Here is a 15,240-nt window from a genome sequence, read left to right on the forward strand (position 1 = left end):
TTTTGGCCCATTCCTCCATGCAGATCTTCTCGAGAGCAGTGATGTTTTGGGGCTGTCGCCGAGCAACATGGACTTTCAACTCCCGCCACAGATTGTCTATGGGGTTGAGGTCTGGAGACTGGCTAGGCCACTCCAGGACTTTCAAATGCTTCTTACGGAGCCACTCCTTTGTTGCCCGGGCGGTGTGTTTTGGATCATTGTCATGTTGGAAGACCCAGCCTCGTTTCATCTTCAAAGTTCTCACTGATGGAAGGAGGTTTTGGCTCAAAATCTCACGATACATGGCCCCATTCATTCTGTCCTTAACACGGATCAGTCGTCCTGTCCCCTTGGCAGAAAAACAGCCCCATAGCATGATGTTTCCACCCCCATGCTTCACAGTAGGTATGGTGTTCTTGGGATGCAACTCAGTATTCTTCTTCCTCCAAACACGACGAGTTGAGTTAATACCAAAAAGTTCTACTTTGGTTTCATCTGACCACATGACATTCTCCCAATCCTCTGCTGTATCATCCATGTGCTCTCTGGCAAACTTCAGACGGGCCTGGACATGCACTGGCTTCAGCAGCGAACACGTCTGGCACTGCGGGATTTGATTCCCTGCCGTTGTAGTGTGTTACTGATGGTGACCTTTGTTACTTTGGTCCCAGCTCTCTGCAGGTCATTCACCAGGTCCCCCCGTGTGGTTCTGGGATCTTTGCTCACCGTTCTCATGATCATTTTGACCCCACGGGATGAGATCTTGCGTGGAGCCCCAGATCGAGGGAGATTACCAGTGGTCTTGTATGTCTTCCATTTTCTGATGATTGCTCCCACAGTTGATTTTTTCACACCAAGCTGCTTGCCTATTGTAGATTCACTCTTCCCAGTCTGGTGCAGGTCTACAATACTTTTCCTGGTGTCCTTCGAAAGCTCTTTGGTCTTGGCCATGGCGGAGTTTGGAGTCTGACTGTTTGAGGCTGTGGACAGGTGTCTTTTATACAGATGATGAGTTCAAACAGGTGCCATTCATACAGGTAACGAGTGGGGGACAGAAAAGCTTCTTACAGAAGACGTTACAGGTCTGTGAGAGCCAGAGATTTTCCTTGTTTGAGGTGACCAAATACTTATTTTCCACCCTGATTTACGAATAAATTCTTTACAAATCCTACCATGTGAATTCATGGATTTTTTTTTCACATTCTGTCTCTCACAGTTGAAGTGTACCTCTGGTGCAAATTACTGACCTCTGTCATCATTTTAAGTGGGGGAACTTGCACAATCGGTGGCTGACTAAATACTTTTTTGCCCCACTGTAGGTGCCCTCCTACTGCTAGTAGTGCAAGCAGCAACACTTAGTCGGTCGCTGGGCCGTGCTGATTTAGAAAACATCATACCAATTTTTTTGTGAGACTGCAGCTGAAAGTCATGCACCCTGTACTGAAAATAGAAAATAAAATCAGTTTAGTCTTGAGCCAAAAAGACTGCAACTATCTTTAGGAAGCTCTAACCCATGACAAATAGGCATTCCTGTCTTTCACAATAGAAACAGAACAAGAGCCAGCACTGGGAGATTACATCACACTTTTTAACTTAAGGTCAAACAACTCTATTTTCTAGCCTTAGAAACAATCATACAATACATTATAAGGCAGTTCAAAGAAAGCTTAACCCGGCTAGCTTTACTTTCATTCTTGGTCATATAAGGTTATACTAAAGAGGGCCACTTCACTCTCATCGCTGTATTTTTGTTTCAAGATTTTCAGATCTGCAGAGGAGCCCACCAACAGTAAGCAGTGCATCATAATGGGACATAAGCATGTCACAGTTTAGTTTGTACTATGACCGGTACCATACACAGTCATTTAGACTTACAAACAAAATGAGCCAAAAGCGTCCCTTTCCCTGAAACACCCAAATCTGTTGAGTTTCCCAGGAAAAGGATGGCACTCTTTTAGACTTTACCCTTGTGGGAAACTGAACAGAGATTTATTGGCACCGAAAAACTGACACCCCCGTTTTGATGCTGGACTGAACCACCACTTACAACCACTGGCACTTTATATAATTACTGTATAATTTATCCATATCTTACTGATCTTGATTGCACTACTGTAAATGCTGTATAGACAATCATACTGTACAATACAATAATTATAGTTTTACAACTGTTTATTAATACTTGCAATTGTATATCTATAATCTGCTATAGCTTTTCATATTTATAACCATACGTATAACCTGTTCATAGCCTGTATATAGCTTGTACATTCACTTCAGTTATAGCCTGTACATACTTATTCATAACATACCTTCATACCGTGTACATTGTATCATATCTCTAATAGATCTATATTCTGTAATATATCTATATTATTGCTAATGTACTTTCAGGATGGATGCAAACTGCATTTCATTGCCATGTACTTGTGACGTGTGCAATGACAATAAAGTTGAATTCTATTCTATTCTATTCTATTCTATTCTATTCTATTCTATGCTTTTCTAATAGATTGCTTAATATATACATATAATCGACGGTGCTCTATAGAGACCAGAATTAAACAAGGACTTTCTCTAAAATCTGGAAGAACAAGCTAAAATTCAGCATTGGAGAAAAAAAGCTAAAATGAACATTATGTTCTCTTAATAACACATGCAAGTGCAGTTATTAGCAAATGTACTTCAAACAGCATAAAACACGTTTTTGTTGGGGACTATTTTCTGTCAGCACCAATGCACAATGATTATATTGTATACTACACATTAGCAATCAAGCAAAAGGCCTTGTATTTGTTTGCAACTACAGTACATTGTAGTGTTTTGCAAACCATGTGCTATACAAAGAAATAAATGATGGATATTTGGTCAGATCAATGAGTCATTCGGTCAGATGCAGCATGAAAGGGAGTGCAGGGGAGAAGGTGGGTTGCAAAGCAGACTGGAGATTCTCAGAAACTGTGGCCTGTCTAAAGAAGTGCCCTTTATTAGGATTCACCTATTGGATGCACATCAGGGTATGAGTTGGGCTATCAGCTGATGTACGCTGACAATGACCAAAGCTTATTTGCCAGGATTGTGAATGAGGATGACTTTCTTTTCTGTGTGAACTAACTGTTAGACTCACTTGTCACTTGTTCACTGACTTAATCCTTCTCAGGGTCACAAGTGACAACCTGTTCATCACTCTCTCTCACAGCCTCATGGGATGAGAAGAGGTCTGAGCATCATAAAAGGTGGTCTGAATTATGGATTCTATGGAGCATCACGCAAGGACTGACTGAGCTGAACAACTCAGAGATGTCTGAATGGTGAAGCAGGAATGTTTGGATGGGCTAACGCAAACATTGCCTCACTGGTCCGCTGATGCCAGTGAAGATCTCTATTTATAAAGGTTCAAATCTCTTGAGAGTTTTTAGACTTTATAATGTTTAAACTTTCTAATGTGATTGCCTTTCTTCCCAGCTTTTGTCTACACTGAGAGACATGCACTTAACAGCACAGACATTATTCTCCAAGTTCCCCATAACAGACAGATGATTTGTATAGTTCAGATTACCTCTAGGAATAACTTTTTCTATATTTTGTTATATATATTTTGGTTGAAGGCCCAAAAATATGTGGAAGCACTGATCACACTGGCACTTTGATTTAGATATATTTCTCCCGCTACTTGAGCACACTGCTTTCATGCAGCAAAAGAATCACAAAAAACACACTGTTCATGAATATTTAGCCTTATATGACTGGCTTGCATTAAGTCAGATGTAAAAAAATCAAACTCTGACATTTACAGCTAAACAAAACTGTGACTTCTGAGGGAATGCGTTTACTCCAATGAAACCAAAGACAGTCAGAATATGCAGGTACTTAGCCTAACTTAGCATAAAGACTGGAGGTAAAGGCTAAAGCAAGCCTGGTTACACCTAAACAAAAAAATCCCTTCTCATCACCTGTACACGTCACTAACTATATATTTATATGTCACTATTCATCTGTTCAGTGCGCATGTCATATCTGTCTACACTGCTATTATTTATCCCAAAATGTCAACGGCGTCAAACCATGTATATTTGTCTATAAATTAAACAGAAATGTCTATTAAACATTTACAGGTGTTGGTAGCTAACCGATTTTTTTACAACTTACAACAGCTCCTACCTTTCCCAGCCTTCATCTCAAGCTAAGCTAATCATAATAATAATTACAATAATAATTTGGGTTTTTTCTTTTTCACAAAAAAGTCCCCCCAAATCATTATTAGGTACTATTGCTTTAAATGATGACAGCACAATCTTCTGCTACCCTGCAGCACTGTGCCATGCTGCTACCTTACTAGTTCTAATATATAAAACCCAAACCAATAGTGGGAATTCAACCTGATAACTGGAGAGCTTTCTGAAGCAGCAATGAATGGCAAAACTTCACCTTTAAAGGAAGCCAAACAACCAGCTGCAGATCATGAGGAAGCACATTTTGCAAACATGACATAAAGTCTACATCACAATAATATTCAGTCAGTGCTAATGTACTAAGTACATTAAAAGAAAGCCTGCAGGTCTCTGGCATATTCAGATAGATGTGACTGAACACATGTACCTATAAAATTTTAAGTAATAAAAACAGTCCTGGAAAAACACAATAGTAACCCATGCCAGTGTCCCTTATCCAAAGCGGTTAATTCACAGTAAGCCCACGTTTGACTTCTTCGTTTCTGAAAGCCAACTTGGATTTAGCCCGAGAATCCCTCAAGTAGTCCATCGAAGCTCGTAATAAGTCTTATAAGCCTTTCACTAAAAGCCCCGTAATTACATCAGCTAAATGCTTCTCCTTTGGCTCTCCAGTTTTGTGTAAACACCATGTGCTGTTTGTATATTGTCGGCCTTTGTGATTACTGCCTTACTGATGGTGTCTTTACAGAGTGTCTCCAAATGTATCAGTCAGACATCAAAAAGAGCCTGAGACAGAGACTCTGTTCTGTTTAACACTGTTCCTAATGTGTGATTAACATTTGGTTTGGCATGTAAGAGAAAACTTCACATCTTCAATCAGGAAATGTTCACCACAGACAGGCGCACAGCTGGATACTAGTAACTGCACAGCTCTGTCTCTATTGCAATGAGTCCAGCAATAACTGTGGATGCAAGAAAAAAAGGAAAATAAACTTTTCCAGCATACTACTCTTCTAAATTATGATCATTTTAGAGAAACATGCCAGCAGACTTTATAGCTACATGTCAGTTACTGCTGAGATTGTTAACTCTGAGGGTGACAGATACTGTAAAGTAGCCGTTTCCCATTGTTTCCAGTCTTTGTGTTTTAGGTGGGCCTACAGTCACGAGGTCAGAATAACTATACATGAATATTTCTTTAATCGATTCCTTTGACTTGTATTCTGTCTGACTGGCTAATTGTAAGGTTGGTAACTGACATCATATGACTGTTTAATACCTGCCCAAAACTGCATCAGCTAAATATCTACAGCACATATAGGATGCGCTGCAGAAACTAAATCAAAAAAGACAGACAAGTTTCTCACTGAAGGATAAAAAAAAGTACTTCAACACATTTATATGTAGATAAACAGCTGCCAGAGAGGCGTTTGCAATCAATCAAGAAGCCACAGCTGCTTACTCCACATGACCAAACATGGTCACATTCAAAAAAGTCCATCACCAGGATACAAATCACACACAGTTTACAAGCAACAACATACTGTACTGGTGACCTTTTCTGTTGCTCATTAAAATATTTGTAAAAAGAGCCGAAAAGGAGTCTGTGCTGTTTTGTGGCTGTTGATGTGAAGATTTGCAACTATCTTGTCAGCTTTGCGCAAAGCGACAGGGGCCTTTAGTAAATTCGAGCCCTTCGGCTCTTGACTCTGCAGCACCGATTGGTTTTATTAAACAAATGGTTTATAATAGCTTATAATCAGCTGATGGAAATTGTTGTTTGATTGCTGATAAAACATTGCAAAGTGGGAGCGATCATTGACTGGAATGAAATATGTGTGGTGACACAATTCAATAAATAATCCTAATTCAAAGCCAAGTTATCGCTTCATCCTCAGCCGGGCACTCAATGGAAATAGATGCAGCTACGTGCACTCCCTGCTCCACATCCCATCAGCTCAGATGGCGTACTTGGCCTCCTTTTAAGGAAGTACACAGGCAGTGTTAGTTGTAATGTCCCTGCCATGGACAGAGATCGTGGTTTACTCAAGAAAATACCTGCTGCTAAACAAAGTGGTAACCCAGGAATAACTTATTTCCATTGTGATCACCGTGAATAAGCTTTCCAAAAATAGTGCTGGGAGGCAAAACCCAAACTGGAAGGGTGATTATTAAAAAAGACCATGAGAAAAAGCAGGACCCTTGAAATGATTCCTAACTCCAAATCATTCTTCTCTTGGTGTTGGGAATGCTATTTCTCCTGTATGGCAGACTGATCGCTGACAAATGACTTCATTAACATTAGTGCCACTAATGTTCACCCTTTAACCTCTTGTAATTTGCTCATGTGGAAAACCATTTCCTCTCCCATTTAGAGTGCCCCACCTGTACAACCAGAGACCATGCAGTGTGCTTTTCTTTCAAATCGCTCCACTGCTGAGGCACAAAGACCCGTTTGTGCTCACATTAAAACACCAGCAGCTGAATTTTTCCCGTATCACTTTCTCAGTTGGCAAACTTGATTCACAACTTTTTAAATGGCTGATTTTCAACTCAAACTGCAGCAGCTCCCATGTGTTCACGCTCAAAAGACATTTTGTATTTCCATCTGTATCCAGACACAGTTGGCACCATGCAGACAATAGCGTTTGGACTGTACTAATTAAAAAGGGGGAAAAAGTCATACACAACTAAACATTAAACATAAATATCTGAATTGCTCTACTTTCTGAGAATGTGTTCTCTTGTACTTGTGCATACTGGATATGAAAGACTGGAAGTCCAATGCGTTAACAATATCTTTTACATTTTGTGCATACACAGCTGTTTTCACTTTCAGGATACAAAGTCATCCCGATTTCTGTAATCAAGATGGGTGAGGGAGAATGCTCTTCAAATCCAAACACATTTCCAGTCCCAGACTAGATCAGCCTCCGGTCACAAACTCGCACGCTGCAACCGAGTGTGGTCCAGCCTTTATCTGCAATACCATCTAAGGAATAGGAGGCCGACTTGGCATGTCCACTACACCAAACAGTGTGTCCACAGCCAGACGTCCGCTTAATATATGAGCAACAGAAAACTAAAACTGAATTATGGCTTCGACTTCTGTCGTTCTGTTGCACAGAAAGATGCAAGTATCTAAGCTTCATGAAAGGAGGGAGGAAAAACAAGAATATGGGCAGCTGAAACCACTTATTTGCAGAAGTCCCCGCCAGCAAATTGTACATGATTAAGCTCACAATTACTTCATGAAAAGGGATTGTGAGACTTGTTTTGTTTCTGTCACTCCTTGTTAGAGTTCTTTTCTATGCAGCTTGGATCCAGTAGAATCAATTTTATTTATAACAATGAAATTTCCTTTCTAGTATTAAAGATAAAAATATAAACACAGTGTAAAAAGATATTTCACATCAACTTCAGTTTTCATGATACCTCTTTCCCACTCTTGTCTCTGCTTGAGGATGTTAAAAACTTGTATTGAGGGAATACAATTAAGTTCTCCTAATATCTCTGTGTGGAAAGTCTCCCATAGAGATCTAAACATTTAGTTTCTTTAACAATGAATGTCGTGCACTTATATTTATGTTCTATTTCTTCAGTTTCATCTCTTTTCAAGCAATCTAGAATGAGGATGGCATGCTCAGATGTAATAATTAGTACTACAGAAGAAGTACAAAAGTGAGGCATCCATATAAAATATAACCTAAAAAATCTTTTCAAGAGTCTTCTTTGGGGTGTTTCAAAATCTGAACCAGCCCGTCTTTTTGTCCTCACATCAAATGATACATGAAACCACTGCAAATTCAACAGTCATTAGCAGCTGTAAATATGTACTTCACTCTGATTATACAGTTTTTTCCACACAAGTCAGTCTAAATACAAAACACAACATCCCTATATGCCTGCCCTAATGACCTTGTGAAGCGACATCACACATTATGATTAAACTTACCAGGCCTGCAGACCAAAGCGGCTGGAAATCAGCAGGCACAGAGCGACCAGGGGTTTATAAGCAGAGCATGCAATGTGCAGCTCCGCCTGCTCAAGCTGCAAACTCACTGAGTTTCACAGGGTTGACATGAGTATGCACACAGGTTAACTTTAGGGATGTCTTTAAATTGCAGTGCAACTGATTCCTCTGGTTGATAAAGGTTAAAAATATTAAACATAGATTCAATTTTCTAACTTGCGCTTTCTTTTCTATGCAGTTTAGCAGTGCTGCATTATTGTGTGTAAAAAGCTTTCTGACTGAAGTGCAGTATTTGGCTTCTAGATGTATTGGGTTAAATGACAGATGTACTTAATGAGCCTGTCTGATTGTTAAAGGATAGATATAAACACGGTGGTCCATACATTAGCATATCAGTTAAATACATGTATTGCTCCTGCCACATAAGTTGGAATAAAAACAATCACATTGATCATTTCATTTAGGAGCATTTCCATCCAATTAGAGGGTTTCTCCCGGTCTCAGCCTCAGTGGTTTGGCCAAATTACAGAAAGGGTTGAGAAATGAAGAACCACTCTTCTGAGTCCATGTGCGGTAGCCAAACAGACTCAGTCGTTTATTGATTCCAGCGGGCTCGAGGCGACCGGAATCCAAATTGCGAGGATGTCTGCACTTCCAAAACAAGCATTATTGTTTATTTTCCCGATTTGGTTCAGTTGCTCCATCACATAATTTATAGTTGACTGTATATCAGGGCAACATCTGGAACACCCTTCTCTTCAATAATAAAGAGCAATCAGATAAAAACAAAGCTGAAAATGAAACATAACACAGAAATAAGTTTGTTTTTGGAAAGTTAGAATTCCATTTTATTCATCTTGAGAGTTTTTATTCAACTCTCAAATGGCAAGGTGAGAACAGCAGGGAGGTCATTAAGCTAGCTTACAGGAAATATAAATATATCAGTGTTTCTACCCTTTAGTACCTAGAAATGTTAAAAATGTATCCATTTTGCCTGTTGACCTAACAAACCGGTTACGCCTTACAGTGGCAGCGAAACGCAAGAAACTGAGAACAAAAAAACAAAAAAAAAGAGACAACAATTACACACAAGACACACTTTACAACATATTAAAAACATTAAAGCAGTGTGAGCCACATATAACGGTAAAATAGTTCTGCTGTAAGACAATATGCAAACAGTGACATCTTCTCTCATTACATAACATCAAATGGCCCATGTAGGACTGTAATTAAGAAATAAAAATAGCTAGTTGTCATACCAATATATCCATGAGTGTAAGTGTTTTGAACTCAATCTGTTATGTGTCAGAGTTGATGTACTGTTTAAAGCAGATTCTGCTGCATTGAGTAGGCCATTAAAAGGTATCAGTAACTTATCCACATTCAATTTCAGCATTTCACAGCATTTGAGTGGCTTTATTACCCAATTCTTGGAATGAATGGGCTGGTTTGTAATTTTTCTGAGGTAAGATTTCTTAATGGAGTGCTTTTATTCTTAAAGAGAACCTGTTCTGCTGATTTCCAGCTCCATATTCATATTTTTGGACTCTACACGAGTAGCTTTGCATGATTCACAGTTCAAAATAATCCCAGTTTATCTCACAGCTGGCCTTTGTGCCACACCTCAGTTCATCCACTGTATGAAACAAGACGTTTTAGTGTTTCTCCCTTTAAACCAAGTAGTCAGCGCTAGAGCCGTCCGCCTGAGATGGCTGTATAAAGAATATCCCTTCTCAATGACATCACAGAGAGGCCAGAGGAAAAAAAAAACTGTTTGAAACCAAGTGTTTAACTGATTTCAAACAAGTGAAGCCTGAGCTTTTTCCATCCATCAATGTAACAGCGCACACCTGAAGGTAAATAAGGAAAAGCATAACAGGTCCACTTTCAATAAAAGACATGTTTCAGGTGCCGAATAAAAACTGAAGGCACAGGTTAGAAACCCTGTCACACAAAAACACCTTTAAGAGACGAAATATATTTTGCATTTTAATATTTTGCCACATCAGTGCATTGCTATGAATCTGTAAAGTAGAGTTACAGTGCAAGAAACCTAATAACTAAATAAATACATAAATAAAACCCTTAAGTGTTACCCAGCTGGCATTCACAGTGGCATTCAAGCTACAGACCAAATGTCTTCTCAGTGCTTACACAAAAACATTTAGCACAACATTAAAACATTTACACACACACACACACACACACACATATCTCTGAACTTCTCCGTGTCCCAGTAGAATGACAATCTGTTGTTGCAGTTGTCTGTTATTAAATAAGGAGTTATTCAAGTTTGTTGAGTTTGGCATTTGCCATAGCTAATAAAAAAAAAGTGCTCAGAGGCAGCAAGAATGAAACTATATTACGTCTTACAACTATTGCAATGCGTTCAAGTTGTTGTTTTGGCTTTTCCCTGGTCTTCCACCTTTTTAATGGCTGCCTGAATCTTTTCCTGGTCTCCCAGCAGTTGTCGAGGTTTCACCGGCTTGAGGTTTTCATCCAGCTCGAGCAGCACAGGTATCCCTGTAGGTAAAGTCACGCTGGCAATGTCCTCATCTGATATACCTGGAGAAAGGAGGAGTAATATTCATCCAATACAAGCCATTCACAATAGGGCTGTTCGATATAACGATATATATCGGATGACGATATAAAAACGTCTATCGTTTCATTTTACGCTATCGTTTGTTTCGTGGTGTTGCAAAATAAACTGTTTACGGTAATATTTTTTCATCATTTTGATGGTCACTGTAGTGGTTATATTAATTTCTTGAAGTTCTCTCTTACTCTTATATTTTATATAACCACACTACTGACGGGCAAGCGCCTGTTTTATGCGTTGTGGTTAGCAACAACGACGGTAACACCATAGCGTGTCCGCTTGTTTATGTTCCACATAAACCTTTCACAATAAAGCTCAAGATCCTGTTGAGACTTTTCAAAATAAACTGAATCACGTGAAAGAGCAGATTATTTACGGATGAGAAGTAAAAAAGAGCCGCCAGGTGCTAAAAAATAAACCTTAGACTCAAACGTTAGAACAAGCTTTCCCCTGCAGCACGCCGTGTAATAAATACTCACAAAGAAAACGGCGGCTGTTACAACTTATGTCTAAAAATGTATAGTTTCATGCATAGGTTAAAACACTCGACACCAGCTACATGACGCACAGCTGGAAACACTTCCCGCAAGACGAGCTGCCCGAGATTCACAGAATTTACAGAAAATGTTACATTTTTGTGATTTATATCGTTATCGGACGATAGAATTCTTATATCGGGATATGAGATTTTGGTCATATCGCACAGCCCTAATTCACAACCATGACCAATTACAGTTTGCAGTCTTTTAGTTTGAATCACTGCTAGAGAATGAGATCATATTCAGCAAAGCTGTAATGTTAGTCTGCTCCAGCCTGCATGTATCCTCTGCTTCCTGTAATTATCTACAGGTACGGTAACACCCAATATGTGTCAAGTTACAGAGCGGGCAGTACAAGCAGGTTGATAAAAGGTCATAGTCACTGCAAATGTAACACAAACTCAGTGGCCTTTCGACAAGAGGTCGACCACTTTCCAATTCTGGAAGTGAAATAGGTCCTTTCCAATTCATTGACTCTGATGACCAGAAGCAGAAGACTGTAGAGTTCAGAGGCAGCTGCTGATTTCAACTACAGTATTGCAGGAATGCATTCACCCTACAGAGACAAAGTCTCAGCGAGCATTGTTTATGGCAGGTTATGGTAGCATACCTTCCAGGTGTTTCAGCAGGGCCCTGCAGCTGTTTCCATGAGCAGAAATGAGGGCAGTCTTGCCCTTCCTTATCACTGGCACCACAGTGCTGTCCCAGTATGGCAGCAGCCTGTCCAACACCTCCTTCAGGCTCTCAGCTCGGGGAAGCTTCTCCTTCGAGACATCACATGTGGTGTATCTACGGTCATTGTAGATTTCATGGAAGTAAGGGTGGGATTCATCAATCGGGGGTGGAGTGATGTCATAGCTCCTTCTCCACAGCTTCACTTTTTCCTCTCCATGTTGCTGAGCCATTTCTGCCCGGTTGAGTCCAATCAGAGAGCCGTAGTGTCGTTCGTTAAGCCTCCAGGACTTGACAACAGGGACCCATTCCTGACCCATAGCCTCAATCACCAGCCATGCTGTCTGGATCGAGCGGCTAAGTATGGACGTGAACACGATGTCAAACTTGTATCCCTGCTCCTTCAAGAGCCTTCCACAGTCCTGGGCCTCCTTCACCCCATTCTCACTCAGCTTCTGGTCCACCCAGCTGCAGAATCGGTTCTCTTTATTCCAGGCCCCTTCTCCATGTCTCAGCAGAAACAGTTTGTACTTGGACATCCGGAGAGTTTGCTGCAGGCACCTGCACAAATTCAACAGAAATTAACAAAGAGGCAATGTAGAGAGCAAAGTAAAGATTTGACACAGATGCAAAAAGGATCTGTGTCCAGCTTGAGATGTACATCCTAATGAATCACACGTTTGTGGAGCAGGGACCTCTTTTAGAGAGAGCCAGCAAAAGGTCACAGGTTGTTTTTAGCCGGCTGAGAGTTAGCTACAGCAGATGCACTCATTAACCCTTACTCTTTATTTGCTGAAGATAAAACAACAATTAACGATAGCTAGCCAGCATATAAGCACTTTTTTGTCATGTTGCTGTAAAGCTTTAAAGCTAACCTCAAAGGATGGGCGACGATACCTAAAAGAGCCTATGGCCGCTTAAACCGACATAAAGAGAGGATTAATATATTTAAAAACAGAACTGTAAACTTTGAGGTTTCTCATCCCAAACTGATGGGAACATTGTAAAAAAAACGTCGTCTTACCACGTTAGAATATTATATCCGGCTAAATGTAGCTGGTACACCCGTTAATGTTGACAGCAGTACACCACAGGCCAAGCACGGTAGCGTCCCCTGGACGTTGTCGATTGACAGTCCAGCCGTCCAATAGGAACGTCGAATATCACACACAGGCGGTACTACTGCTAAACGTTATGTTTATATAAGGAGAAGCTGCAAGCGTCAGACTCGTTCACTGTGGATAGAGAAGCTGGGAGAAGGCGTTGCCTGTGTCACAACCGTAGACGTGTTTCGATTACCGTGTGAAAAAACAGACCAAATTTAAAATTACTCAAGAGCAACGACATTGTTCTTTAGTCTATCCGGTTCTTCAAGCTCTATTATATAAAGTAAGCTAGCCTACTGGGAAGCTGTTATGGTTCAGTCTGGATTTTGCTAAGAAGTGTAAGTTGTCCTCTGCAGGTTGCAGCCAGGGACAGATTATGAAAAATACAGGCACTGGGTACAGATGGATAAAAGCCCTCCCTGCTCATCCTACAGGGCAGACACACCTACAATGAGGAAGTTGAAATTTGTATTTATTTTGTGCATTCACCTATACATCATATAGGTGTTTTCCATTATCTGACATCTCTGTATGCTAGATGTTTTTTTGTTTTGATTTTTGCATTTTAGTCTTTTTGTCATAATTGTGTGTTTCAGTGTTGTTTCTTCACATAGTTTTTGTTACTTTTCCTGTCATTTTGCTTCTTTTTGGTGCCTTTTTCTCATTGTCAATAATAATAATAACATATACTTTATTAATCCTCATGGGGAAATCCCTGTCTGCATTTAACCCATTCACTCTGTGAAGCAGTCGGCAGCCTTTGGGCGCCCGGGGAGCAGTGTGTAGGGACGGTATCTTGCTCAGGGGTACCTCAGGGTAGTCGTTCAGTGGATTTGATTCATGGGTATTAATTTGACTCCTGAAACAGTGTCTGATAATGGTTAATTTGACCAAAAATTATTAGCCATATCTCAACTCGTGTTCCAAAATGTAATGACTTAGCTTTTTGGGACCAAACAATTAATGTCCCTGATCTGTTTCCTGTTGTTGATAAGCAAAATGCTTATCAACATTTGTATAGGCCCTTTAACACTCTCTGTCCACGTCATTAGATGTAAATGTTTGACTGCTTTTGAATGCAAATATTTAATAAACACATCAGATGGCAGCAACTCAGTATGTAGTATGTATGTATGAGTATGCAGACATGGTAAAGATGACCTGCTGAAGTTCAAACAAAGAGAAAGGTGACATAAATTATAATGTGGCATCCTCTGTACACCACCACAGTGGATTCTAATTTAAACAGTAAAGTTGTGATTAATGTGCAGACTTTTCACTTTGATTGATAAATGGTTTTAACAAAACTTTAACTAATTTTGACTGGCTAACAAAATTTTAAATACAAGGGCTGTTTTTAACATTCAGATTAAAACTGTTTGCAGTCATTGACTGCCTAAAGTCTAGAAGCCATTGACATCACCGTATGCTGCATTTCCTTCAATTCATTTGCTTCAATGGCAGTTGAAACAATCGAGTTTCTTTGCAACAGGAAACAGTTGCTTTTGCAGTATGCTTTGGTAATTTTCCATTTCCACTGTGATGAGTTTTTTTTTTTTGCTGCATTTGACTGAGTCTGAGCAGAGGGTACAACACAACTTTGCTAAGTTGAATTCATTCAACTTAGCACGGAATCAACTTTAAATCAGAATCAGAATCGTGTTTATTGGCCAAGTATATGTGCAGACACAGATGGAGGCTCTCAAGCACAGCAATGTAAATCACATGCACACATAAACACACACAACACACACACACAAACACACACACACACACATTACACATGCATACACATACATACACAAAGCTGTGTAAACCAGCTATAAATAACCAATCTAAACTTATATACATAGAATACAGAAATGAAGTGGAATGAATACTACAGAACGTGCATAAGGTGCAGTTTCAGTGGGAGCAATATGACAATGACCGCAGTGTAGAACTGGATCAGCAGCTTCTTGGAGGTGCAGTCATTAGTGTAGAGGGAGAACAGTAGTGGTGAGAGGACACATCCTTGAGGGGCACCAATACTGAGAATAAATAAATGTAAATGGCCTGTATTTATATAGCGCTTTTACTAGTCCCTAAGGACCCCAAAGCGCTTTACATATCCAGTCATCCACCCATTCACACACACATTCACAGGGAGTTTGGAGGAGAGATGTTCAGGCAAAAGCTGAACTAAAGTCCACAA

The 15,240-nt window shown here is 40.0% G+C and overlaps 2 protein-coding genes across 2 annotated transcripts in view; both read right to left on the reverse strand.

Annotated features, from left to right (window-relative positions):
- LOC309710639 (uncharacterized protein) overlaps positions 1–8,184 on the reverse strand; it is a 32,529-nt gene extending 24,345 nt beyond the window's left edge. Inside the window, exon 1 of the mRNA XM_082540277.1 lies at positions 8,107–8,184. The gene's annotated coding sequence lies outside the window, so the exon portion shown is untranslated. The remainder of the gene's footprint in view (positions 1–8,106) is intronic.
- A 762-nt stretch (positions 8,185–8,946) lies between these two features.
- bpgm (2,3-bisphosphoglycerate mutase) lies at positions 8,947–13,121 on the reverse strand. Its single transcript, XM_082540631.1, has 3 exons — positions 12,965–13,121; positions 11,879–12,501; positions 8,947–10,692 (listed from the first exon to the last, which is right to left on the reverse strand). The coding sequence occupies exons 2-3, from the start codon at positions 12,477–12,479 to the stop codon at positions 10,517–10,519; spliced, it is 777 nt and encodes a 258-aa protein (XP_082396757.1). The 5' UTR covers positions 12,480–12,501; positions 12,965–13,121; the 3' UTR covers positions 8,947–10,516.
- Positions 13,122–15,240: the final 2,119 nt, after the last annotated feature.

Source organism: Aulonocara stuartgranti (genome assembly GCF_965226115.1).
Source record: "Aulonocara stuartgranti genome assembly, chromosome: 7".
NCBI classification, from domain to species: domain Eukaryota; kingdom Metazoa; phylum Chordata; class Actinopteri; order Cichliformes; family Cichlidae; genus Aulonocara; species Aulonocara stuartgranti.

What these genes read in the sequence shown, in the direction of transcription:
- bpgm (XM_082540631.1), bottom strand. Translation starts at nt 12,479, where the DNA reads ATGTCCAAGTACAAACTGTTTCTGCTGAGACATGGAGAAGGGGCCTGG. An exon ending in CCTGCTGAAACACCTGGAAG is followed by an intron (nt 10,693 to 11,878) that starts GTATGCTACCAT and finishes TCCTTTCTCCAG; the next exon opens with GTATATCAGATGAGGACATT.